The sequence below is a fragment of the Curcuma longa genome, chromosome 20 (assembly GCF_044706935.1).
Source record: "Curcuma longa cultivar G26 ecotype Majalengka, Jawa Barat chromosome 20, ITB_CL_G26_1.1, whole genome shotgun sequence".
Taxonomy (NCBI): Eukaryota; Viridiplantae; Streptophyta; class Magnoliopsida; order Zingiberales; family Zingiberaceae; genus Curcuma; species Curcuma longa.
In genome coordinates this window covers 2,622,673-2,650,607 of record NC_133880.1, presented here as the reverse complement: position 1 = coordinate 2,650,607, position 27,935 = coordinate 2,622,673, and the positions used below count along the sequence as shown (strand labels likewise).

At 36.6% G+C, this 27,935-nt stretch overlaps 4 protein-coding genes across 4 annotated transcripts; 1 reads left to right on the top strand and 3 right to left on the bottom strand.

Moving 5' to 3' along the window:
• Positions 1 to 7: 7 nt before the first annotated feature.
• LOC141813126 (uncharacterized) lies at positions 8 to 7,298 on the bottom strand. Its single transcript, XM_074701033.1, has 9 exons — positions 7,210 to 7,298; positions 6,941 to 7,011; positions 5,256 to 5,418; positions 3,960 to 4,987; positions 3,276 to 3,449; positions 3,079 to 3,195; positions 1,291 to 1,470; positions 1,138 to 1,184; positions 8 to 557 (listed from the first exon to the last, which is right to left on the bottom strand). Exons 2-9 carry the CDS (start codon positions 6,986 to 6,988, stop codon positions 209 to 211), a joined length of 2,106 nt encoding a protein of 701 aa, XP_074557134.1. The 5' UTR covers positions 6,989 to 7,011; positions 7,210 to 7,298; the 3' UTR covers positions 8 to 208.
• Positions 7,299 to 7,727: 429 nt separating this feature from the next.
• Positions 7,728 to 11,201, top strand: LOC141813131 (cathepsin B-like protease 3). Its single transcript, XM_074701040.1, has 11 exons — positions 7,728 to 7,961; positions 8,398 to 8,451; positions 8,574 to 8,654; positions 8,751 to 8,907; positions 9,052 to 9,056; positions 9,131 to 9,205; positions 9,314 to 9,439; positions 10,298 to 10,516; positions 10,610 to 10,723; positions 10,815 to 10,850; positions 10,936 to 11,201. The coding sequence occupies exons 1-11, from the start codon at positions 7,890 to 7,892 to the stop codon at positions 11,068 to 11,070; spliced, it is 1,074 nt and encodes a 357-aa protein (XP_074557141.1). The 5' UTR covers positions 7,728 to 7,889; the 3' UTR covers positions 11,071 to 11,201.
• A 3,235-nt stretch (positions 11,202 to 14,436) lies between these two features.
• On the bottom strand, positions 14,437 to 18,792 carry LOC141813107 (glutamate--tRNA ligase, cytoplasmic). Its single transcript, XM_074701010.1, has 7 exons — positions 18,641 to 18,792; positions 18,256 to 18,433; positions 17,595 to 17,691; positions 17,352 to 17,505; positions 16,133 to 17,238; positions 15,608 to 16,072; positions 14,437 to 14,895 (listed from the first exon to the last, which is right to left on the bottom strand). The coding sequence occupies exons 2-7, from the start codon at positions 18,390 to 18,392 to the stop codon at positions 14,677 to 14,679; spliced, it is 2,178 nt and encodes a 725-aa protein (XP_074557111.1). The 5' UTR covers positions 18,393 to 18,433; positions 18,641 to 18,792; the 3' UTR covers positions 14,437 to 14,676.
• Positions 18,793 to 22,459: 3,667 nt separating this feature from the next.
• LOC141813108 (transcription factor MYB61-like) lies at positions 22,460 to 23,768 on the bottom strand. Its single transcript, XM_074701011.1, has 3 exons — positions 23,529 to 23,768; positions 23,323 to 23,452; positions 22,460 to 23,239 (listed from the first exon to the last, which is right to left on the bottom strand). The coding sequence occupies exons 1-3, from the start codon at positions 23,659 to 23,661 to the stop codon at positions 22,642 to 22,644; spliced, it is 861 nt and encodes a 286-aa protein (XP_074557112.1). The 5' UTR covers positions 23,662 to 23,768; the 3' UTR covers positions 22,460 to 22,641.
• Positions 23,769 to 27,935: the final 4,167 nt, after the last annotated feature.

The following is a 27,935-nucleotide window of genomic DNA, read 5'->3' as shown; positions in this document are numbered from 1 at the left end:
CCGTCAGTTCTCCAGCAAAAAAGGAAGTCAAACCCTTCATATGCATCTATGTGCAAGTGCAACCATGTAGCAACAGTAGGCAACATGATGACAAGAAGCTACATACATAGCAAGTTTGGGATCCAACAGAACCACATTCAAACAAGAAATAAAACTGTTTTAACCCATAAGCAACGTATCAAGCTGTAGCCTCCACTGTTTATAAGATTCAGAACATATCATCTTTTAAAAATTCCCAGCCGTCGTCGGTGGCGACAGATGCCCTGTGAATGTCGCGGCCGGGGGGATTGCTTTGAAGGGGCTGTTTAGGCACCAGTTTGGCTTGCTCAGTGCTTGGAGGCGTCGCCATGATGTGGTAGTGAACCGAAAGGTTCTCTGTGCTACCTTCGAGCTCAAGTGGCAGGTCCAACGATGAGTGTTTGCTCCTGCTGTGTGATGAGCCTGAAGAAGCAGACAAGCTGGAAGAAATCCCTCGCAGAGATCGACCTAAAGGTAAACCACTATCGAGTCTTTCTTTCAGCAGCATAACATCTTCACAGATGATAGCAATTTCACCTCTGAAACAGAAGATCAATACTTTACTATCGAAAGTCAAAACTACATGGTCGTGTGACTAAGAAATATAAAACTACTCGAAACTCAAAGTCTGTGGGTTCTCAGTTAGAGGGACATGATGTATGAATTATGATGACATTGTTTTAGCACAATCTCCTTGCCCATTAGCCCCATATGGACTTAGATGTACAAGTGCAATGTTCCATTAGATTCATACATTAAGAGGTATCCCCCTTGGCTCAGCTCGAATTCGACAGTGTTAAAGCTCTGAGCCCAAAACTTTTGAGTCTCAATGGACGTGAGCTCTTAGTCTGAGACGCATGAAAATGTGGTGTTCTATTAAGTCTATATATTAAGAGGATGTCCCTTTAGGCTTTGCTGCAATGGCAAATGGTAACAAGGAAAAGCCCATGGAATCTGCCTAGTGAGACACATCCCCTGCCACCTAAATGGCAATTCGTTTTGGGATGGAATGAGGTATGCCCCAATTCCACATCAAACTTTGATAATAATTTGTAATGATACCAAAATGCTTGCATGTTTGAGTGCGTTTAAAAACAAAATGCGAGAAACCAAACTTACTGGAGTACATCGACCATGCAGCCACGATCCATCAAAAATTCCCTAAACTGTAGCAACAAAGTTGAAAAGAAATGAAGTGAAATTCAGCTTTGTTTATTTCCCAGAGCAGTATATATTCTTGCAATTTATTATTATGCTTGAAAAATAGATTACCTTGGAGTTCTTTTCCGCTTCTTCTTGCAGCTTTTTCGACTCTTCCACTATAGAAGCCATGATGACTTCCTGTTCGCTAAGAACCCTCTGAGCTGCAGCTTCCTTCTCAAGCTTCTCTTGTTCGGATGCTGTGATTTCCTCATTCAGAGCTGTTATGCGTGCTGTGAGGGTTTGATGAATCTGAAAAACAATTAGATTTCATACATTCAGTTTTAGCTCTATAAGAAAGGAATTGCATCCTGCAAGATATATAAATTTCATTCTAAATTCAAATATAGCTCATTATTTTATTACATGGAAACAGTTAAACAGAGTATATCTCAATTTAAAATGGTGGTTAAGTTGAACAAACAATAGAATGATTAATGTGTTCTATAATTATAGAATACTATAATTTCCTAAGCAGCATGGGTGTGCATCAGCGTAACTTTAATCAAAAAAAAACAAAGCATAGGTGTGCATTGGCATAACTGCAATTAATAAAAACAAAATAACTACAAAAAAAATAAAACATGTATCAGAGATTGCACTAAGAATCAGTTTACTAGGATGGAATGGAAAATATGATGGGAAGGAGGGTAAGGAACACAAAAGATGCACATGAATGATGGAGCTCTTCATATGTAATTTTATAACCCTTTCTCTCCCAATCCTAGCCTTTCCATATAGGGTAGTAAAAATCATATCAATAAGATATTTTTATTTTTTTAAAGAAGGATAATGTATGGACACTACATTTAGTTCCATATAGGGTAGAAAAATTCATATCAATAAGATAGCAAATATTAAAATATGAAGAATCCAGTAACAACAAAAGCAAGGGAGCACTATCGCTATTGTAAAACAAGATAACATGTACTAAAGGCCATCATTTGCTACAGTCAAAAAGCCTAATTAGTTCATTTAAACCAAACAAAATTAACTTAAGCTCTAAATTAACCTATGTACTACCTTATTACTTGTAAGTGTTAAAACACTTATTTTTCAAGTGACAAATATTTTAGATAAAAAAAGAACATACTATCTGCATATATAATCTGCATAAGTATTTTTTAAAACTTTGTTAGTAATATTTTTAAAAATACATTAACCTATGTATTATTGTTATATTTTCCTTTTCATATATATAATCAGTTGAGCATATTACTTGTAACTGTTAACACTTATTTTTCAAGTGACAAATATTTTAGATAACAAAAAATGTATTTTTTAAATATTTTAATACTATCTGCATATATAGTCTGCATAAGTTTTTTTTTTTCAAAACTTTGCTGGTAATATATTTAAAAATAGATTGATCTATGTATTAGTGTTATATTTTCCTTTTTCATATCTACAATCAATTGAGAAAATAATGAAGGGGGAAAATGCATAAGTTTCCATTGTAAACCAAAAGAAAAACATAATACCGATGTTGGCACAGAGATTTTAGTAAGAAAAAAAAGTATACAGCTTGTTTGAGCGTAGCAATTTAATTCTTTTGCAACTAGAAGCTATAAACAGTGGATCATCTTGCATGAGGAGTAATGAGCTTATGTTAAACAAGAAAAAGAGAAGATTGACAATTAAAATATTAGGAAAGACATTGTAAATATAAGATGCCATAGATATGTACAAGAACATTGAATCTTGGAATGACATAAGTTTCCATTAGAGGTGCCATAATACTGGAAAAGTTTAACCACCATAGAAAAGGGATGCACAACTAAATAGATTTAAGTGTTGGTCAAGGATTCAAGTAGCCTAACAAACAGATATACACTAAAAAGAAAAGTGACAGCAATTAACCTCCTCAATCACTGAAAGAGATTTATTCCTTTCATTTGACAAACTGAGTAGTCTGGATTGGAGTTCTTGGGCTTCAGTAGCTAATATAGCTTTCTCACCATAAATAACTCCACCAAGCTACAAAATAAAGCACAATTCTAAGTAGACAACCACTAGAAATAAATAACCTGAGCACAATATCAGATTTTGCCAACAACCTTGTCATTTTCTTCCTTTGCATGTACTACACTGATCTTAAGTTCCTCAGCCTTCGAAAGAATATCTTCGCCAGCAGTAGAGGCTGCCTCTTTAGCATGCTTGCTCCTCTCCTCAAGAAGCTCCACATCTCTCATCAAATTACCAGTTAATTCCACAGCAGATAACAGACTATCCTGTGACAACTTTCAGGTGTTAAGGCAATTTGAACAGGATGTATTATTTGGACAATACCTCTACTATTGCTAACCTAAGATAGAAAAGTAAAAGTTTACAAGAAATAATAGGAACATAAAAGCTGATAATTCAATGCAGAAAAACAGAATATGGTGGCTAAGCAACAAGATCAAAAGTTGAAAGAATGACTTCAAATAAGAGGCCCCATATTAGAGAAACAAAAAATGTAAACCCTTCTATTATGATGAGGACAATTAACTATCACTTGAATGAAACATTACCAATGGCTCATGGCATGCTAAACTGTTTCTTTACAAAAGGTTAATAATACCAAGGTAACAAACATTCTTCTGACTCCAATACATTAAAGAAAGTTAACTATAACTACCCAACTAGATCTTATCTAGTCTAGACACTAGAGTTCATACAACCTCTGGTAGAGAACATTTTCTCAATGGTCAGCAGAAACAGCGAGTAAACAGAAGAATATAAAGAAATAAGATTTTTACCTTTTTGCCTTTAGCATCAGAAATCATACCCGCAAGAAATTCAATGTTAACAAAATGACCTGACCGTGTAAGCAGAGTTGCTGGTAGATTGTCATTAGTAGGTAGCAACCCATTCTCAGAAGACATGAATTCAGTGGCATCCTTATCAGAAAACTTAGAGAGTGGCTCTTCAAATGCACTTGTGGCAGTAGCAAACTTACTGACTGCACGACCCTCAGAATCCTCTATTTCATAAGCTTTAATACCTGGACCTGAGGTAACGTAATCTAAAACAGCATCATATGTTACCAATTCAGAGAAGTTCAGAGCATTCGGAGGCTGAACTGGAAATCCAGATTGTTCCATGGAACCATCTGAAAAGTAGCTCCCACCACTCATAATTTGCTCCTTGGCTATGGAATTCAAATCGATATCCAATGATTCCAATTGCGGATGTTGATCAATAGAATCCAAATTAATATCCAATTTTTCCAATTGTAGATGTTGATCATATCTAAATGATGTAGTGATTGAAGAATCTTGATCACATAATGCTTGAGAATTCTCATGCATATCATCAGATGCAGTATGTGATTTTTCAATTGATGGTTGTACGACAGGTTGCCCTGAAGGACATTCATCTTCCTGTGCAAGATTGGAACTACCAAGGGGAGCAATATCTTCCTGGTTTATATCATTAAGAGCATCCACAAACTGTTCAAACAATGGATTTGAAGGAAGAACTCCGCCACGGTTTAGATCAAGTTCATTCTCTTTCACATTTCCTTCAGAGATGGAATTTATATTTACTTCCTCTAAAGCATTAATATCAGATGTTGGATACTCCAGTTCCCTCGAATAATTTGCAAGGCAAACCTGTGGATCTCTAGCACCTGTTTCCACAATGCATGATGTCCCAGTTTTAACAGAGCTTGAACCACAACTCGAAACTGTATTTTCCCAAACAACTGGATCTTTGTCTGACAGATGATTTGTAATTTCTTTCTCTTCTTGTTGTTCACAAAACATAGGCTGCTTATCCTTTTCAGCTGCAGAATCAAACAATAGTATAACTGACTACACGAAAACAGCAAAATAGTTTGGAAACTAGTATTATATCCAACAAAAGATTTTTTTTTCCTTCAACACAATTTTTGCAGGATGGACAATAAAATGGTAGAAAAGTAAAAAGACAGATAAAACTAGCATCATAACACAATTTAAATTATACTAGTAATTAGGTCTATACCTAGAAAAGAATCAGAACTAATAGCAGAAAATTTATAAATATCAACCAGAGAACAAAAGAAACACTACTTGAAGTTGAGGCATGAGCCACTTCATTTGCATCTGGTGGAGTGGATGACGCTTCATGAAAAGAGGCAATAGATGGTAGAATTTCTACAATAATAGATTCAGCTGCAGCATCAACATCACTAGGATGCTCAATAGCAACAGCTTTCAATATTCGCAAATCAACCTGCAGCATAATGTTATCCAACAATAAGACCACTAACTAGCATTTAATACCAGAGTTCAAAATATAAATTGCTTGAAGTTATTGAAGAATCAAGGCAATACATAAAATTAAAATACAATCATGTTCCCAAATAATCTAATCAATTCCAAAAGGAAACCCATTTCCAGCTTCAAATGTATTTGATCAGAAACTTAAAAGCACAAATTTAAAATAATAATTTTTAACAAGCATGACACTTTTGTTATGCATTCATTCAAGGGCAGGGGCACATGAAAAGTTGTGGGCTCAATTGACTCACAGAAACTTTGATTTCAATATATCGTACCACGGGCATTGTTTTTAGAACCTATACAAATATCTCAAAACATTCATTATATATTTTTGGACCAAAAGAAAATTTTCTCCCTCATCAAGTGTCTTCATAGTATATTAATTTAGCTGTTAACTTAATGATGAAATCAAAAAATTGAAGCATGATAAGATCAATAGGGCACAATATGTGCAAGCACATTGGGCTTAATGGAACACCTGAAACAACTGAAAATTTCAACCTACGAACAGTATCAATCACCCTTAACCAACCAAAGAACTTAAATTATTCAGTAAACTTACTGCTTAGATGGGAGAACTAAGTCATTTACTTCCAAGCTTCCACCAGTGGCCCAAAATGCTTAAACATGAATTAGTAGTAGCATTATTAGCCCAAAACTCAACACATGGGATTAAACTAGACAATCACACTCTCCATAACTTAAGGCTTGTCCTCATCAATACTCAAAGTCTAACTCATAGCTTCAAATCACCAATGATAATCCACATTTGAAACTTGATGGGGGCTGCACCATCACATCAACAACTCTTTTTAAAATTTCACCATGCCTAAAATTAGAAATGCTCCAACACCATTTGTTATGACTTCCTTAGATAAAAGTAGTGACCCATTAACTTGTTAGATTAACTACTGGATCAAAATACTTAAACCCAAGTTAATAATGGCACACCTATCTTATCTTATAAAACTTCTTTATTAGACCACAACTCACCATATGATACCAAACTAGGTGTTATAAGAGTCAAATTATGATAATCATCGATAAACTCAGATAACTTTTCTGGTGCTTTACGAATTTTTAGATTCTCTTCAATTAAAGCACTTTACACAGTTAAAATGCATTTAAGTTATCTCAAATTTTCAAACTTCAGCAGTGTGTCAATCTCGTCAATTCATAACTCTGATTGTGCAACATAAATAACAACTCCATCCAAGGGACGTATATGAAAGAAATCACAATGAGCAGAAATGCACAGTCGAAGAAAGTGCTCCAAAAATCTGCAGCTTTTTTTTCTCTTCTTTCACCGTATGATGGATGATTCAACAAATTTCATACAGTGGTACAAACAATAAAGAAATTACCTAAACTTTATATTCTCAAGAAAAATACAACCTATCTAAGTATGACAACAAAACATGCACATCGCACAGGGCTAGAGAACGCAAAGAGACAGGAAACCTTTGTCTGACCTGTGGAAAAATCTCTTGCAAAGCTGCAAAAACCTCCTTGAAACCCATGAATCGCTCAATCGCAAATTGCCCTGTCAAAATAAAAAACCTAGTGAATCAATAGATCGTAACACAAATCAAAGAACAAAGAGATCATAAAAAAAAAAATTTCAAATCCTCAGAGGAGGGCAAGCATCGGCACAATAACCAACCGATCAACAGGTAAGGGTCAACCAGAAACCCAATCTATGGAGAAGGAAAGATTGAAGGAGGAAGTGAGAAGAGCGAACCGGATAGATCGGTATGGTCGTCGGCGATGGCGATGGCGATGGCGATGGTCGATGGGCGACGGAATCCCTTCGAGACGAACGGAGAAGAAATGAACCGGCGCGACGGAGGGATTGATGATCACATGGACTCTTAAGCACTAAGAAAAAGAGGAAATCTAGGCCAACCATTCAACCCAATCTCGTACCTGTGTCATCACTGGAGAAAACAGTCATATCTGAGATGGGACCCACGAGAGAACCCAAATATGGATTTATGGACGAGAATAAATACGTGAAGTTTCGCGTCCCCTAAAATCTGACCCAATCTACGATCGCGTCTCAGTATCCTGCGGGTATAAATGTTGCCAGTTCATATTCGAGGTTTTATTAAATTTATAATAATTATTGTTATTATTATTATTATTTCTAGAATCGATCCGATTCGATAGTTCGCCGCACTGGCAGCCGGCCGCCGTCCGTCGCCGTGTCAACCTCCGATTCGTCCGCCGCGCCCGATCCAGTGAGCCAACTCCCACGGTCGTGGTGCTCACCTTGCGTCCCACGTACGTCTCTCATGGCGTCACGACGCTGACCTCTGCTTCGCCTTCCGCCATCCATGGCTCCATCTACATATCCAAAGCTAAACCCCCCTCCCGTTAATCTAATCTCCATCCGGAAGAGGAAGAGGCGGCTGCAGCACGATGGCGTCCCGGCGCTCGATTTCCTTGCTCCTCCTGTTTGTTCTGGCCATGGCGCTTCATCGCCAGCAGCAGGTCAATCTCTCTGCTCTTGTTGCCTTTCCTTATGGTTAGCTCGTATGATTTAGTTGCGATTTGGGCGATGGAGGATTGATTTCATCTAATCGCCATCCCGATCGCAACCGACCGCTGCCGATTCGTGCTTCCTGGTCTCCGTCGATCAAAGGGATTTCTGGATCAGATGTGGAAGACAGAAGTGGCAGCTTCTTTGTGCTTGGTTTTGGTTCCTTGAGACAATCTTGTTTTTCTCATTTTTTATCGTTTGAAAAAAAAAACCAAATTTTTTTTCATAGTTCCAGTATAAAACTTCAAACTTTGGTTCCCCAACTCAATTTATTTGACTGGACACTTGCTATCGTCGACGGTGATCGATGACCCTGCTGAGCTTCTGCTTTAAGAAATCGAATCAGAAATTAGATTCTCACTTTCCTGAATGAGTATGCTTTTACAGGTGACGGCAGCTAAATCGATGCCTCAGCTCAGGTCAGAGTCAAAGATCATTCAGGTGCCCAATCTCACTATTCGATAATAGTTCTAAATAGAATTCTGTTAACAGAGGATGATTCTTCTTTTTTTTCTCTCTCTCTCTTACAAGTATCAGATATTGATATTCCTTGTTTGACACAGGATTCAATCATTGAAAAAATTAATGCTAACCCTGAAGCTGGATGGAAAGCTTCCATTAATCCTCGTCTTGAAAACTATACAGTAAGTTCTCAAGCCCAATTTTATTCAGTCAGATCCGTTTTGAATGCAAATTCATAAATCTGTAGTTGCTTACTTTTCATGGTTCCTTTTGTATAGGTTGAACAATTCAAGCATATTCTCGGGGTTAAGCCTATGCCTTCCAATGAGGTGATGGTTCTTCCTACAAAGATCTATCCAAAATCTTTAAACCTTCCCAAGGAATTTGATGCAAGAAAAGCTTGGCCCCAGTGTAGCACAATTGGAAAAATACTTGGTCAGCTGTCTTTTTTTTTTTTGTTATTGTTGTTGATTATAAGATTTTATTTATTGTTTTAAAAAAGTTGCATACTTTTGTTATGAGAAACTAACTGTTATAAGCTGTTGCAACTATATCGATGGATTACTGATCAACTAACAGACCAGGTAAGTTGGCTCATTTAGTCCCTCTATTGTTTGACTTAAGACAAATTAAAATATGTGAATTTCTTCACGGACAGGGCCACTGTGGTTCATGCTGGGCTTTTGGTGCCGTAGAATCACTTTCTGATCGTTTCTGCATTCACTTCGGCATTGTAATAGACCTACTCCTTTTCTTTTCTTTTTTTTTTGAAAAAACACACAGAGACAACCTTTTGATGCAGTAGAAGCTGATATAAATAAGGCATGCTTTTAATTTGCAGAATATATCTCTTTCGGTTAATGACCTTTTGTCATGCTGTGGGTTCTTATGTGGATATGGCTGTGATGGAGGGTATCCTCTAAGTGCATGGAAATACTTTGTGCGCAAAGGCGTGGTCACTGATAAGGTAACCACCTTTTTCTTACAACTCTTAGAAATTTCTTTAGTAACTATGTTCCTCTTTGTCTGGTATGATTTTTCCTATGCACCCCTTGTTTTGAAGTTTTCACAATCAAATTGAACACAATTGTCATATTCCTAAATGCTCGATGATGTGCTGAATACTTAAAACTATGTATGATTTTTCCTACGTTTCCTCTTTGTCTTGTCTAGCATTATGGTGTTCTGGTCTTGCCTCTATGGTTTTTCCTATGCATCCATTACGTTTCTTAATTTTTGAAATTTTAGACAATCAAAACGAACACAACTGCTATAGTCTTAAATGCTTAATGATGTGCCAAATGCTTAAAACTAAGCCTGAAGAGAGCTTTCAAGTGTGAGCTTAGTAGATGAGTATGAGAAGTGACAAATCTCTCACGGTTGTTATTTTCACAAGACTTAATCTTACGAGACGAGATAAATGGTTTGAATTAAAATATAATATTTCTGATATAAAGTAGAGAAATGAAAAATGAAAATGTGCAAATTCTATGAATTTCAAGTGAGAATAAACATTAATGGGAGCTTAAATAACAGGACTTCCATTTGCTAATGTCTCTACATCATGTGTATATTAAGGACTTCAAATGTGGGTCTGATGAGAATAGTTTTGTGGATGAACAAGTTGAATATGCTTTTATTTAATTAGTCGACAAGATAAATGAATTTGCCTAGTTGAAGACAGCAATATCTTTACCCTTATGCTTACAACTTTCTTATAGCATCAAAGGCTTTTCCACCCTAGTTTTCTGCAAAATTGGAGTAGGAACTGTTTTATCATATAACTCCTTTTCTCTGACGACCTTAATTATGCTTGATGTTGCAGTGTGACCCCTATTTTGATGACATTGGATGTGCCCATCCGGGTTGTGAACCTCTATATCCAACTCCCAAATGTAAAAGAAAGTGTAAAGTCAATTACCTCCTCTGGCAGGAAAATAAGCATTTTGGCATCGATGCATACAGAGTAAACTCGAATCCAGAGGATATCATGGCCGAGATCTACACAAATGGTCCCGTGGAAGTTGATTTCACAGTTTATGAGGTATGTCATTCTCATAGCCTCTCCTTTCTGGCTTGGTGCCACTTGATCATCTCTATAATGTTTCGATAACCTTACAATCTTCACGGTGCTTAGGATTTTGCTCACTACAAGTCAGGAGTTTACAAGCACCTCACAGGTTACCCGATGGGTGGTCATGCCGTAAAGTTGATCGGATGGGGAACCAGCGAGGAGGGTGAAGACTACTGGGTCTGATCATAAACCATGCACTTCCTGAAACTCCACTGTTTTATTAAACACATTTCTGATTTGAGCTGTTTTTTCTTTCCTCAACGTGCAGCTTATTGCAAATTCATGGAACACAGAATGGGGTGATGTATGTGCAAAATTAGACAGATGAAACTACCACTCGGTTTCTATTCTTACTCTCGACTAGCTTATTCATTGCTTGGTTTGTGCAGGATGGTTTCTTCAAGATTTTAAGGGGGACGAACGAGTGCGGAATCGAGGATAATGTTGTCACAGGGATGCCTTCGACGAAGAACTTGGACATCAATTATGCTTCCAATGATTCAGAAGGTGATGCCAGTTCTTAATTCCTCACTTCCTCTTCTACCAAAATGGCAGTGTATGTACCATATATTATGGTGATGTTAAACCTTAAATCTAGCAGTAGGACACATTGTTGCTCGAATCTGCCCTTTATATTATTGGCATATTTATCAAATCACGTCCATTTTATTATTACTGATTGATTAAATAATCTCTTTGATGTGATATTGTAGGAGTAAAAATGACCATAACAATGTTTAATCTCATCGGATAGATTCAAATAACAAATTTTGAGTAGGAAACTAACCTTGTAATTGCTTGCAACTATTCTGATCCACCCAATCTCTATAAGAGGTAATATAATTTGTCTATAAAAAAACAATTTTTTTCTCTTCTTGTTGGATAAAAAAAATCTGCTATTGTATATGTCATTATAAATTAGAATAGTACTAACTGTTGAAATTTAAATCTTAAGTTGAGTGTCAAAATTGTTAATATTTCAAAACAAGCTAACCAATCTCAAATACTGAAATTATCTCAAAGTCTTAGACAAATGCTTTAGAATATAGATTTTTTGTGCACATGAAATGTGAATAAGCCTATGGTACATATTCATCCTTTATAAATTCATATACAATTAGTATTAGGTTACGTGTTCAAATACCTAGTTTTCCCCCCTTAACATATCAAGCTAACTTATAAACTCTACACGTGGTAGAAACCTGTTTTGGAATCAAAATAAACTTGAATCCTTTGATAAAAATGAATATTTCTTCTACAATTTAAATTTATGGAACTTTCATTATATTTATTGCAGAATCAATTTTATTAAGAGTGAGCAAAATCTCGATTAAAATAAATAATCGATCGAATTTAAAATTTTAATTTGGTTAATTCAAAATTTTGATTTTTTAAAAAAAAATCTCAGTTATTTTAATTTATTCAGTTCAATCTTGATTTAAAATTTGATTAAACCGAATCAATTGATTGCTATATTGTGAGCAGTTGACTATTTTAGTAGAATTGAACACCAACTACGTAACTCGATTAATACATAAGACAATGATTATGTGTTAGTAATCGATTGGGACTCAACCATCTAATACCAATTGATTGAGAATGCAATATCAAAATAACATATTTAATAATCAATTGGTGGACTCGATCAAGGATTAAAATTTCGAACTGTATTGTTCGATACCGATGAAAAATTTCATTCCGTCAGTAGACCGACATTGGCACAAGCGTTTTGATCGAAATACTGTCCGGAGACGTCGTCCGAGTCCGACGACATCTCCGAAGGCATCGCACAACGCCTCCAAAGGCGTCGTGCAGGCCGTGCACGCTACGCGCGCCCTCGACCTCGTATGGTCGATCGCAGTCGGGTTTTTTTTTCATAATTTAGATTTTAATAATCAACTCCGCTATAGTTGACGATAATTTAAATAAATTTAATTACAACATCATAAAATTATCATATTATTTTTATAAAAAATATTTTATTTTTATTTTTAAATATTTAAATTACATTTTTTATTTAAATTAATATATTTTATATTTAAAAATTATTGGAACTTTACCGATATGGTACGATATCGTACCGAAATTGTAACGTTCCGATTTGAAATCGAAATGCCCGATATTTTATACCTTGGACTCAACTATCTAATAATAATCGATTAATTCGATAGCTAACCAAATTAATCCATGTTTTATCAATTTAATTTATTTGATTTTAATAATAAAATTGATTTATCTAAAAAATTACAATTAAGTTAATTTTGATTTTTAACTGAGAATGATCACTCCCCTAATCTCGATATGTCAAATTGTAGAAAGATCATCAGACGAACTGCAGCCCACCACAATGAAAACTAGAATGGGTGGGAGTTATCTAGCAATATCCACTTTGAGTTCAAGTAGCCCTGTGAAATATAGCACATGCCCAGACCAAGTAGACCCGGAAGCAATCAAATCTTCTTTCTCTTTTGTAAAAAATAGAATCTGTCGCTCCAGCGGTCTCACACGATCGATCTCACGATCATTTATAAAAAGGTAAATTAAGAAACTGCAATTGACCACGACGAAAAAGAATATTACTCAACTTCGTTGAAATTCCAACTCTTATCTTCTTCTGCAAAAATCTCTTCTCAAAGAAAGCGCTGATGCAGTCGACGATGTAGGCAAAGGTGTTCATTGATGATCGATGTTTTCTTTTTCTTTGTCGATTCTGAAACTAAGGTAAAGTCAAACTACAGAGGTCTCGAAATGTATCTATCTTTTAGGGAGTCAGCTTTGTTGTTTGCAAAAAAACGTTGATTGCTTCAGGAAAACTAATTCGATAGTTGTGATGATTTCGCTTATCGTGTCGAGAGGGCGTGAAGTGTCCTTTTGCGCAATATATATAATGCCATTCTATTCTGCAAGGTGGATCCGTCACCTTAACGGCCCCACACGGTCGGTCCCACGACCATCTGTGAGGAGGTAAATCGAGAAAGTACAGTTGGTTACGACGCAGGAGGGTATTGTCTGGCTTCGCCAGGATTCAAACCCTTGTCCTCTTCTGCAAATCTGCTGTATCGTAACCAACTCACCTTTGCCCACTTCAACTACCGGAGCTAACGATTGTACAAAGCCAAAGGGATTGATTACACATTTCATAAATATTCTTTATTTATGAACCTTAATAATTTTATTTATTTAATTTAATAAAATATTTAAATTTATATATTTATTTAATTATATATATGTATATATATTAAATGCATATAAATAAATTTTTATAATCGGACATCAAGGAATTTATAAAATTAGAGCATGGCAAAGAACTTAAATCTGTATTTCATATTTTAATTCTTTTGAATCTTTGGTTAGTATTTACTATATTTTAGAAAATAATATGCAATTTTTCCTCCTTTCTAAAGTTACTTCGATCATGTCGTATTTTGAGATCGCGTTCGATTTTAAGACCAAGGGCAGTAGATCTAGTTGAATTAGTATATATATTGCAACGTCGAATAGTTGGATCATGCCCAATTTTATAAAATAAAATAAATAGAAAATAATTAATTTACAATGATTTTATAAAAAAAATCAATAATAATAATTTTACATTAGATCTATATACTGATCCAATTCAACCGATCTGCCTTCCCTCTTGGCTCCAAAGATTGAACTAAGTCAACTAGCTCAAACAGTCAACTCTACCAATTTGAATGCCCCCATCTAACCCATGACCCCGGTTTACTCTAACCAGCCAACTTCTCAAGCATAGAAAATTATAAATTTTATACAAATTGATATTTGAGCTCAATCTTTGTGTTTCTTCAGATGTAAATTCATTAGAAAAAAAAATAAGAGAACAAAATAGCTAGCAATTCCTATGACCTAAACAAACCGTTAACAAGAAGTTGAAACAAAATGCCCAAATGTCTTCTAAATAAATAAAAAAAGCTCGTCCATATTCAGTCATACATAGTGATCATAGCTGTTTTCTGCAAATTTAGAAGTGTTTGCGAACAAGGAAGCTAAAAGGATGGTAAGGTGTTCTAAGGATAGAGTTTCATTCTTGATATGCAAATGAACCATAAACAAAACTGTTCTTCCAATTGTAAAGCTAAATAAATGCAGGTCAAGTTGTTTCACCTAGATCAATTTAGGGATGGCTGCTGTCGCCCATCAGGAATTGCCAATAGTACGATGCGCTTGGAAGGGCGCAAGAACGGCATGTCGCACCTGTAGTAGCCTTTCCTTTCAAGTTGGATTATCTCACCTCGCTTCAGGTTACGCATGTTAGCATCTCCGAAGGCCAGGGTTTCATGCTTTGTGCAGGGATTTAAATTGTCGAGAAAGTCTTCCCCTTCTTCAAGCTGTAGACAACCACATTGTTTTTCAGTTTTTCAAATTGATGATGCGATCATATAATGCAGACATTTGAGTAATAAAAAGTTTCCCTTCAATATGAGCAATAACAATGCAAAGATGGCAGACTATTTTAAAAGAAAATACAAACTAAATTTATGTTAAAAAATCTATTATGCTTTCGATATATTGCCATTAGCAATTTAGTGTAGCTACTAGCTATGAGTCCATTCTGTTTGATCGCATTTTTAAAGATGGCATGCATATCAAAGCAAAAGATTTATCAAGATCAGCATTTATAATGGCAGAGACACGAGCTTGCTGCTTCTATGCTAAAACTGGAGTGGCATATGACTGATTACAAGGACTTTTATCATAAAACCAATTAGTTTAGCAACCTGAGAGGAACAGTAAATCTCAGTTATGGTGTTCGAAGAGAGTGCCACAGAACAATGATACTTACTCGAGCATGATAATGACTACCTGGGATAAAACATGCATTGTGACACCAAACAGAATTTCAATGGGTGGAACATGACAACATTCTTTAGCAAGAGGTCTTATACATGAATAGTCCATTCATAAAAGTAATGGAAGACTTCACAGATGCAGTGTAATGCTGCCTACGAAATAAAATAATTGAGCATGCTCATCCTATTTATATTACCATACAAATGAACTAGTATCATAGAACGTCAATTTCTAAATTGAAGGGTTTACCTTTTTCTTTTTTATCAAATAGTCGAATTCAAGAAGAGAAAGGTGAACCAGTTCCTCAGTATCAGGAAGCCAAGTTAGCTTCAACTTTGTTGTTTTCACTGAGCCTTCAGGGTGGAGAACACCAACCAAATGGGTTATATTTCCATCTTCCTTCTTGATCTCTTTTACAATTGCATTTCCCCAATCCATTAATGTGACCTCCTCACCCTCTGTGATTGATGATGCATCAACGTAGTCTAACCATATTCTGTTTGTATAGGTTGTAGCCTTCTGGCCAGCAGGCTCATATTTCTTATGTCTAGGTATAATCCTAACAAAAGGTTTCTCTGGTCCATTTTCAAGGATCAATATTACCCGCTTCTCTTCAATGACAGCAGTGTGTCTTGGGCAAACAGGATCAATTATCTTCTTATTGATGGTCCACAACTTGTCCCATTCCATCAAGTTGAGATTCTTAGAGGCACCCTGCATTGACATGAAAACTATAAGCATACACTATTAACATGAAATATGTCATAATGTTACCTGTTGAAGAATGAACTGTATGAGCGCCTCGATCTTTAGGCCTCTACGCACAATCCCCTGGACAGTTGGGAAGCGTGGATCATCCCACCCATCTACTTTGCCATTTTGGACAAACCAAAGAAGCTTTCTCTTGCTAAGAAGTGTATAAACCATGTTCAATCGGCTAAATTCATATATTTGGACATCTCGCAGACCCATGTCCTGAAGAATGCGGTGATACTGTGCATTGCGATCATGATACTCACTTGCTCGAAGAGCATGAGTAATACCCTCGACAGAATCAACAAATGGACAAGCAAAGTCATAAGTTGGATACACCTTATATTTAGATCCAATACGGTGGTGAGGAACCAGATTGCAGCGATAATAAACAGGATCTCGAAGGGATTTGTTAGGGTCTTGCATATCCAGCCTACCCCTTACACAGCATTGTAAACCTCTCTCCGAACCTGCAATCATCTCCTTCCACATTGCCATATTCTCCTCTACGGTGTTGTTCCTGCACCTTGACTCAATCCCATCCATCCTCTCCTTTTGCATTTGTTCCCTGGGTGTATCATCCACATAAGCTTTTCCCTCAAGGATCAGCTTCTCAGCCATTTTCATCAAATCATCAAAGTAATCTGATGTGTAAGTAACCTTTTCATACTTGATATCCAATGTTTCAATATCCTTCAAAAGATTATCCACAAATTCACTGCTTTCTTTCGATGGATTAGTGTCATCAAAGCGAATTAGTAGCCGACCTTGATACCTCTCGGCAAAATATTTGTTCAGCAAAGCAGCCTTTGAATGTCCAATATGAAGATACCCACTAGGCTCAGGAGCAAACCGCAAGCATACTTCTCCTACTTTAGCACCAGGAAGATCTATTTCAAAGCCAGCTGTATTTTCCTTCTGCAGAACCCCTGCACTAGAGTCTTTTGAATTGCCACTACCTACAATTGCCTTAACTGCAGGAACCTTCCCTAATCCCCTCTTGCCAACATATGCAGCAGTGACTTCATCTAGAGCATCTCCATATTCAGTCAATATTGAATTAAACCAGCGAACCAAATTCTGGTGCTTTTTTGATTTTCTAAGGCTTTCCCACCTTTGACCAGTGCCTACAGACAGTTCATTGTACCGCAATGTAGTTAAGAATGAACATCAGTGACACGATGCTTATAGTTGAAAATTGTACATTGACAAATAGAACAGGTTCCAGGAATTAATATACCTGCAAGCCCAGACCATATTGCAATGTCAGCAATGGACACATTAACACCAACCAGCAAGGTCCTCAAAATAAGATGTCCATCAACATGTGCACAGGCATTCTCAAATTCCGAACCAGACAGAAAGATTGAGGAAAACTCAAGCCATTTATCAATCTGTCAGAAATGGTAGACAAATCACAATATATCTCTATGATTCAAGAAATGAGCAACCAATAAACATCGACAGGGTTAGGATAGCATACCTGCTCAGCTTCCAATCTGTCCTGGCCATAAAAGCTAGGAAGAGTTGCAATACTACCAATGTGCCGGAGCAGAGTGTTAGTACCTTGTAAAACCTCCCTGAATTACCACAAAAGCATCAAGGCTTGGGTACAAAAGAGGCTTCAGAGGGAGGAAACATATATTAATTTAGGTCAATACCACTTAATCAATCTTAAATTGGACCTTGACTCCGTGAGAAGCCATGTAAAGAATTAACAAGGTGACTTTAGTGATAGTTATCCAGCAGGCAAAACATTTACCAGGCTAAGGGTCAGTTAGGGCTAGTAAAGAAAAGGAGTGGATAACATTCATAGGTGATCAGAGGCTGCAGAAAAAACATTAAAAACTCGCCAAGAAAAATAACTTAATCTCTCTGTGATTGTCAAGAGAATGCTACTATATATAAACACATGTGCACTGGCCGGTCAACTAATTAAGGTTTAACAGAACCGAAATAAAGCGATTGTTCATCGGCCAGGATAGCAATATTTATTTGTAGACAAATGAGATCCTTCTTCCAAACAAAGAGGGAAATATCACAATTAGCCACATTTGACCGTCTAGAATTATGCAATTTGCAGCCGAAGTAGAGCCTCCACACATTAGAGACCATACAAAAGAGTGAGGGAGTAAGCTCTTTACCCAGAAGCAAGGCGAAGGACAGGATCGGAGCCGGAAGGGAGGGAAGGATCAGTTGAGAGCGCGATTCCAGCGATCTTAGCAGCAGCGATCACCGACAGCGGCGGGTTGTCAGCAGGGAAAGAGACGGTCAGCTCCATAGCGCGGCAAGCCCTGCGCACTGGGAATCTTCTTCCACAAGCTGAGCAGGCAACAGAACAAACTAGGGTTGGTAGCGGGATACTAACGCGAAGCACCAACAAGCATAGCTTTTACAGAGTAAATCACAACGATATCCATCGTCCTCAGATATGATTCCGAGGAACCTCTTTTAGATCTAAAATTACGCGTATATCCTCGTCGGCGATACAACCCTAGCAGCGGCAAGTGTAGGGTGAAGGGGCATTACCAGATCGAAATTCCGAAGCGGTTCAACCGGATACTGGAGAAAGCGTTCAGAGCAGCGGCGGAGAAGTCCGATGTCGACGATGCGTACCGGAACAGGAAGATCAGGGTGGGCGATAGGGACGAAGGCGAAAGAAGGAGTAGACCCCGGGGAGGAAGGCGATGAGGCGGCGCGAAGAAGGCGCCTCGGGCACGGGTTTAGCGAGTGTGATCAGGAGGAGGGCAAATACGTCTTTCCGAAGCCTCTGCCCTTTTACAACGCAATCCGACCAAAATGTTTTTTTTTAAATTCCTTATTATCAAAAAAGACCACCAATTTTAAAAATATATCAAAATAACACTCTACTTATAAATTATGTCTCAAAAATGGAAAGAACGTCGTTCTTATTAAAATTCATGGAAACGATATTTTTTTATTTATTATTAAACAAAATTATTTTTTAAAATTATCTTTATTTTTAACAGTACTATAGCAACTAAAGATCATAATTATTAGATAATTATAATATATACGATCTCATAACTGCTATACAATTGTAGTAGCTATGATTCTATAACTATTACAACTACATAATTATAATAGTTATGTTCTTACTACTATAATATAATATTATTTAATATTGATCCAAAATAAATTATTTATGTTGTAGTAGTTATGATTTATAATTACTATAATATAATATTTAGTAGTGTTGATAGAGTTGTGAGATCGTTAGGATGCGTTAAAGGAGAGTGAATAGTATGTGTACTTTTGTCGTTCTTTTTCCTTTCTATCAAAGTGTTAGTTGTAACATCAGTGTTAGTCTACTATATGTATCTTCTTTTTGAAACTTTTCTAAAGGCAGAAAAATATTTTACACATTTGTATAACAATCACAAGTATTATAAGATGAAGCACATATATAAAGTAATACAAACAGTGTTTTGCCAAATCGATCTGGAAGCTCTGAGTGTCACGACACTACTTCCAGTGCTTCCTCAATCATAGAATTTTAAGAGAACTTTCGAACACAACACAGAAGATGAGGATTAAGAAAGAATTATTGATATGAGTCTTTTGAATCAAGCTTCTTTTATAAGTTTTTTTTGGGTCAACCTATAAACTCCGATGAGTCATCTAATCCTTAGTCAAACTTGATTCAAAGATCGAGTCCTTCACAATCTGGATTGAGCCTCATGATCTTGTCATTATCAGATTTTTAGGCAACTAGAACTTTTCTCGTCAATTGAACCAAGCTGAGTGCTAAACTGAGCTTGGACCCAAACCTGGTCAATTGAACCCACCTGGTCGACCATACTAATTTTCTGCCGACCAAATCGGCCTTCCAATCGATCAATCAGTTGTCCAGTCGACCAGATTGATTTGAGTCCGATTCAACATGGATCAAATATGGAGTACTTCAACTGTTCGTTGCCTTTGTCTAATCTCCGTCTTACTTCTAACTTTGGATTCCTGTAAGATAAGCATATAAACATAAACAACAAAGCAAACCCTAGTCTACCTGACATACTACTTACCTTTTGTTTAGAGTTCACTCTTCCAAAACTGTTTAGTATCCCAAGGTTCACTTCTCTAAAATTTCTCTTTGCTTTGAGTTGACTCCTTTGAGTATTCTCACTATTTAGGGTTCACTCCCCTATGAGTTTCTCTTTACCAAGCCTCTGGTTACTTTGACTTACTTGATCTTGTCATTTGTCAGACTTTTGATCATTCTTGACATACTTAGACTTTTTCTTTGTCAGACATTCGATCAATCTTAATCTGCCTCAATTTTACTCTTGCTAGTCATTCAATCACCTTTTAACACCTTTTAACTTGACTAGATTTTTTTCTTTACTAGTCATTCAATCAATTTTAACTTGACTAGACTTCTTACCAACCCACCATGCATCTGTTCAATCTTAACCTGCAGGGACTTCTCACGTACTCACTTTCAAACATCTGATCAACCTTAACCTATTTGGATCAACCCGTCAATCTTAACTAGACACTAATATATTATCAAATATTAAAATCCTAGAAACTGATTACACCAACAAGATGGAGTATTCATATTATAATAACTATGAGTTGTAATTCTTATAACACAGTATTATTAGTGTTCATCAGAATTAAAGTGTTCCTATAACATAATATGATCAAAGATGAAATGTTCAAATTATATATTTTTTGATGACCTAGGTATTCGATTACTAAATCCTAAGATGATTGGATGGGCTCTACGGAAGTTCCTTACATGCCATCATGATTAATTGGGAAGTGTGCGGTTGTCTTGCCAAGAGCAACACCAACATCCTAGGTTTGTCATTCCAATAGAGGGAAATTCTTATAGTGCACTGTAGTTGAGAATCGAATCATGAGTTCTCGGGTGGCCGCCAGAGTACATGACCACTATACTAAAGCCCGAGACAAAATATTCATATTATAGTTTTGAACTATACTCATTGATTGTTATAACATAATATTATTAGTATTGATCAGAATTAAAATGTTCATATTGTAAAAAGCTATACTTTAGTAGTTGCTATAATAATATCAAAAATAAAGATAATTTTGAAAATAAAAATATACTAATTTGAGATTTTTTTTTTACTAAATTCTAATCTAAAATATTCTTATATACTTCATTTTCAATCAAAATTGCTTCACCTTCAAGTCGCTTTGGTCAGAGTTGCTTTGACTAAAGCAACTTCACCTTTTCGCTGTTTTGATCTAGTTTTAGTTTAAAATACTCCAAGACAACTCTAACTTGGAATTATTTTAACCCACATTTAATCAAATAGAATCATCTTAGAATTAATTACTTCGTGTAAAAATAGCATACTAGGTGAAAATTTTCACTTTGAAACTATTTTAACTTAGTTTTAATCAAAACTAGTCGAGCCAACTCTAGTTTAGAACTATTTTAACTCAATTTAATATATATATATATATATATATATATATATATATATATATATATATATATATATATATATATATATAATTTTGATATCCTGCGTGTCTGTTTATGCACGTGTGGTGCGGAATAGAAGATTCTGAATGTTTGGAATAGGAACAATGATTTTTTATTTATTTATTTATGTTTTTCTATTTAAATTTTTTTTAGAATTTATGAGTTGAGTTATAGTATTAAGTAAAAAAAAATTTTAAATAGAAAAAAATTATTGTTCATGTGGTGTGCAAGATAAAAAGTATAAGATAACAATCTAATACATCCTGTGAGTAACTAATTTTTTTTTAAAATTTTTTTATACTTAATATTAACTCAACCTTTAAACCCTAAAAGAAATTTATAAAAAAAAATTCACAGTTCTTTATTAGTTATTGATTTTTTTTTATTGACATCGGATATTCAGTCCTTTTGATTTGATTCTATAAATTGAAAAACATGGACTGTCTAAGAGTCCAATATTCTTAAATTAACCACCCATTAAAGAAAATTCAGACTGCCACTGCACCGTAACCTCGGACCTCTTTACTAATCACTGATGATCACCACTACTACTGTTGCAGACATCTCTCATTTATCACGAGAAAAGCTCATTTAGTCAAATCTAATTCTAATCAATACTTCAAATATTTTCCAATATTCTCTATTTTCACCCTTTTTGAATGTCAAAAAAGGATAGATTTGATAAGAAGGATTCAATAGCTTTATTTAAGTACTCAAGTGCTAGAGGTTGGATCAATAATTATGGTTAAACTAGAACAAGATTTTTTTTTCCTTTTCACAAGATTCCAATCCAAATCAAACATTTCTTTTTTCTTCTTCTTCTTCTTCTAATAAAGAAAACAAACAAACAAAAAACATACTCCTACTGAAACAAACTAAAATCACAGTAAATAAAAAAAAAATTAAAAGCCTCATGCCTGTTCTCTGTTCATCCTCCCAAATTATTCATCAGGCACTTAACTATGTGCACAAATTCACATGCCCTATCAATTATCAATCACCTTTTTTTTCCCCATTATCTTTGTTTCTTGATTCTTCAAATTTATGTTCAGTGGTGTTGACTCGAAGTCAAGCATCTAATGGTGCCATTTAGATACTCTGACCACTTGAGGTCCTCTGGCTCACCTTCAATGTGGATTTCAGCTCCTTTGTTCGGCAGCAGCAGCAACTGGTCTGGCCATGGAAGCATGCCGCCGCTCATCTCCATTAGAGGACTGTTGAAGCTCTGCAACTCCATTCCACTGCTCATGCTATTCACACTGCTCCCGCTGCTATTGCTTGGGTTCATGATTCCACCTCCTCCTCCTCCTTCTAAACACTGCAATGCCTGAAAGCAGCAAGCTTCATCTCGAGGCAAATTCACAACCGGCGAAGCGATCAAATTGTTGTTGTTGTTGTAGTTCATCAGCTCGAACCAGAGCGGCTGCGGTCCGAGGGGATGATGGCTGAGGCCTTGTTCTGTGGCGAAAGAGGAGTTCGAATTATCGACTGGAGTTGCGGCAGTGACTTTGTGATCTTCTTTCAGTGGTTTGTGGGTGTCAGGGTCGATCCCCTTCTGCTTCATCTTCTTCTTGATGTTGGAGTTCCAGTAGTTCTTGATCTCGTTGTCCGTCCTCCCGGGCAATCTCGACGCAATTTGAGACCATCTGAAACACACGCACTTCAAATTATCGAGAATTCTTCTCCTAAAGAATACAAAAAGAAAGTGAACAGAGTTCGTTCGTCCAACCTGTTGCCCAGCAGGCCATGGAGCTCGACGATGAGCCTGTCCTCTTCCTCCGAGAACATGCCTCTCTTGAGGTCAGGCCTCAGGTAATTTATCCACCTCAGCCTGCAGCTCTTCCCGCACCTCTGCAGACCTGAAAAATCTCGAGTTTTAGCCGGAATTCATCGCCGGAACGGAACCGAAAGGGGATGCGGCTGGCCGGCTACTACCTGCCAGCTTGGGGACAGAGCTCCAACAGCCATGGCCAAACTTGGTGATGTGGTCGAGGAGCTTCTCGTCTTCCTCGGGAGACCACAAGCCCCTCCTCAGCTTCTGCTTGTGGCAGCAAGAGTGCCTCCCCATGAAGAGCTGATCGACGACAATTCAGCAATGTGGTCGGCAATTTAGAAGGAAATTCAATGAGAGAAGCCACAAAGCTCTCTCATGGAGCTAAAGCTGGAGAGAGAGAGAGAGAGAGAGAGAGAGAGGAAGGAGATAGAATTGTGGGAGGGGGGCCTTTTTAACTTGGGGCTGAGTGCTACATTAAGGTGATAGAGTTAATGTTGAGGTGGCCCAATGGTGGGGCAAGTGTCTGCCATTGGAGAGGAGAGAGAGAGTTTTGAGACATAGTTGAGTTGATTATGATGGAGCAAACTTGTAAAAAAAGATAAGGGTTCAAATTTCGATGAAGTCGAGTAAATACTTTCCTCCGTCGTGACCAACAGCAATTTCTCGATTTACCTCATCACAGATGATCGTGAGACCGATCGTGTGGAGTCACTGAGTGATTACATCTTTTTGAAAAAATGATAAATCCCAGTGTCTCATGAAATCCTGGAGGTGGTCGTGGTCCTACGGAAGTTTCCCACCGACCACCAGGGTAAATCGGGAAGCGCATACGGCGGCCAATCCAGATGCCTAACATTCTTTGATTGCGTTCTCCATTTGAAAGAAAATTCTTGCAAATACACCGTAGCTGGGAGACCCGCCGAGGACTCCATCTTTTTGGTAGAAGAGAGGGGAGAGAGAGGAGAGAGGACTCGAAAGTAAACAATTGATTAATAATCGAATTGATTTAATTAAAATAATAATTATTTTTTGAATAAAGTAATTTTAATTTAACTTATTAATTTGATTTAATTGATCTTTTATTCTCTAGAAAGAAGGGGCAATGTGAATTGGAAAACAAGCAATGGATTTTTATTTCTTGTTTTGTGACAAGAAAGTAAGTCCATGGAGTAGGAATGTGTTGCAAAAGTTGATGTTCTTTTCTAGGGCAAGTGCCCATCCATACATGTGATTGTCAATCAAAATGATATATCATTTATCTTTGCACTAATCACTAGTCATTTATATATTTGTGGCTTTTTATCTAAAAGTAAATTAAAGTGATTGCAAAAGAGGAAAGAGAGATTCTTCAACACTTCCTTTCCACCTATTGAAATGGAGAAAAAATAAAAAAGATTGCTACTTTTTTATGAACTTTAGGACTGTTTACCATTTTTCCTTCTAGAAAATGAAGAGGGGATGGATGAAGAAATCTTTTAGAAAAGATGAATATCAATGAAGATCGTTTAGATGAATCATGACTTGATGTACTTATGTGATATATTTAATTTACACTGATTAATTTTATTTTAGAATGGACGGTCCGACCTTACATTCCGTCCGCTAAGTAAATCTAAGAAAAAAAATAACTTTTGACTTGATGTCTAAACATTATTAGCTGTTTAAATATCGTATGTATGTGTTATGTTTGTGTGAATTTTAAACTCTAATTGTTTGAGAAAAAATATCTTACTTTTTACCATCGGATTGTGTCCTAGAGTTAATATGTTGTATCATTTGACATAAGGTAGTTGTGTATCATTAAGGAAATATCCAAGTTATTTATTTGAGTTGAGCATAATTTCTTGCTCATTGACCACTTCATTTTTTCTTCAGTAAAAGATGGAATCTCACTATCCCAGTGGCCCCACACGCTCGATCCCACGATCATTTATAAAAAGATAAATCGTGAAGGTGCAACTGATTACAACGAATGAGGGCATTGTCTCGGCTTCGTCGAGATTCGATCCTTACCCACTTCAATAAGTCTGCTCCATTATAACCAACTCAATTATGTCCCGAGAGTACTCATTGACCACCTCAATCGCCCTAGGTTTTTAGCCCTTGATTAGAGATTTTTCTCAAGGCTAATTAATTACTCCATATTGAACAAATTATAATTTATGTCATTTGTCATCAATGATTAATTCTTTATTTTGGTGCCATGAATGTGCCCATGTGAACCAAATTAAACAAATTAAGTTTGTCAAGGATGTAATACATCATAAATAAATAAATAAATATATATATTAAAAAATTATAATTTAAGTTAAATATTATTGACTTAAGTATAAAATAATGGTCTCTAAATTTAGATTTTAAAAGGATAAATATTTATTTACCCATAAATTTTTTGTCCTTTTCAATGATTTTTATTTTCCCCTGTGCTACTCCTATCAGAAATAAATGGTCCACCACAAAATTAAATTAAAAACAGTTAGTTGAACATTAAGTCATCAAAAAATAAAAAAATCTAATAAATTCACGTATATTTTTCAAAAAAAAAAAAAGAGCAAAAATTGAATTAAAATTCAATAGGATGGTCCTCACAACTGATGTGCAAGAGCCAAGCCAACCCCAACTAGTTGATGCCGATGATTCCAAAGCAAAAATAGGCTTCCAAGAATCACACAAATTAAAGAGGCTCAATCCATGTGGACCACTTCTCACAATTCAACAATGTTTCGAACCCGGTAGGGTGACCCACCATCCTCTTCGAGTGAGATTGCCTATCGACTCTCGACTATTCGTTCAGCTCGAGCCATTTCGGTCGATTTTGTGCATCTACTCATAGAAAACAAGACAATGATAGGCATCGATAGATTATGGAGACTGAGTCCATTTGGAACACTTGTTCAGTCGATGGATCGATGGTCTACATATCAAACACAAGATAATATTACTATGATTTTGACTAATTCCAACAAACAAACAAACAAAAGTGTGTGATGCAGTTAGCAATGAAAATATCTGAGTTACATATTCGATCATTGTGCGAAAGACAGACAGTATGATGGTGATGATGATGATGATGATAGAAAGAAAATTCAGTAGTATAAGTAGCTAAATATATGCTCCTGAGACGAACACGACTAGATGATAACAATAAGGTGCAAAAGGGGCCTTTGAACTTTCTCGTGTGCTCGAAAGAATAAAGATCTGAACCGAGAATAATCTGCATAGACGTCTGCTTTCAATTAGACAACAACTAACTGTATGAGAATTTTAATCATATGTATTTTGCTATCGCGGACTTGATGATGATGATGACGATGATGATGCATACAAGAAAAAGTTGATGTGATCACCAACGGTGGATCATGTCTCTTGCTCGCTCGGGTACAGCTGGAAGATAGCGAGGTCGCGGCAATGTGGCAAGCCAGCCAGCCTCATCTGGTCCTCTTGTGAGCATTAGAGAATGCCGTGAGCCCCAGGCCTTATCCCTTCTTGTCCTCAAGGGAGGGAGGGCAATCCACAAGGACAGTGAACCAGGTCAGGAGGTGGTCCACATTCCACACTACAAGACTGACTATTGAATGGTGACAAATGGAGAGTTCCATTCATTCCCAATGGAGGTTTTCTTGAGATTGTGAGATTGAGAAATGCAACAGTCGTCGACCCCTAAACTTTAGGGGATCCAGCTCATCTGTTGGGATCCTTAAATGCCTTTCGAGACTGCTCGATCGATCGATAGAGCAGCGTCGTAAATGCCGATCATACAGTGTGGTCCAACTCTAAAACCTCTTCCCTGCCAATCAAGAGTGCAGCTTGCAAATTTTAGCAAACCTGTTTCTATCTATCTTCAGAAGATGTATAACTAACCAAAGCATTGAAATCTAAGGGCTCCACTGGTCCAAGGTTGCATCTTCTTCGACTGTCCCGAAGCTGGAACGAACTTAAGGATCACACGAGACGACAACACTGATACTGTAAACACTAGTCCAAAGACAGTGCTACTTTAGTTGGTTGGTTCCTTAAGTGGTGAAGTGCTATGGCTTTCCATTCTAGTAAATAAAATTAAAGGCAATAAGTCATGAGGATCCTAGTAGGATTGACAAGGCCACTTTACCCCACAACACCACCCAAGTAATCAAGTTTCCTCTTTAGTTTAGATGAAAGTGGCACTTCACATCAAAAACCAACCATCATTCATAAAGTGTTTCGATTCTTTTTCGTATATAACTTGATATATATACGAGCCATTTCTCCACCCAAATGAAAATGATATATGTTGGTGAAGAAAAAGTTTTGATTCCAATGAAGTCAATGAAGAAAAATCAAACTAGGTTATGACTAACAATGTACATGGGAGTTCTACAAGAACACTGTGTCTCTAGGCTACTGTATGCATGTAGTAACACAGAAGTAATTGAGGGACCAGCAAACAGTCACAAAGATGCTTAATCATCACTGCTTAGTGCTGAATCTATCAGCATTATGGTGGTGCTCGTAGGCCCTTAAAATGCCAGTGTAACCACTTGTCACAACCAAGACAACCCAAAAGTTTTTCAACAAAAGAAAAAGTTTCT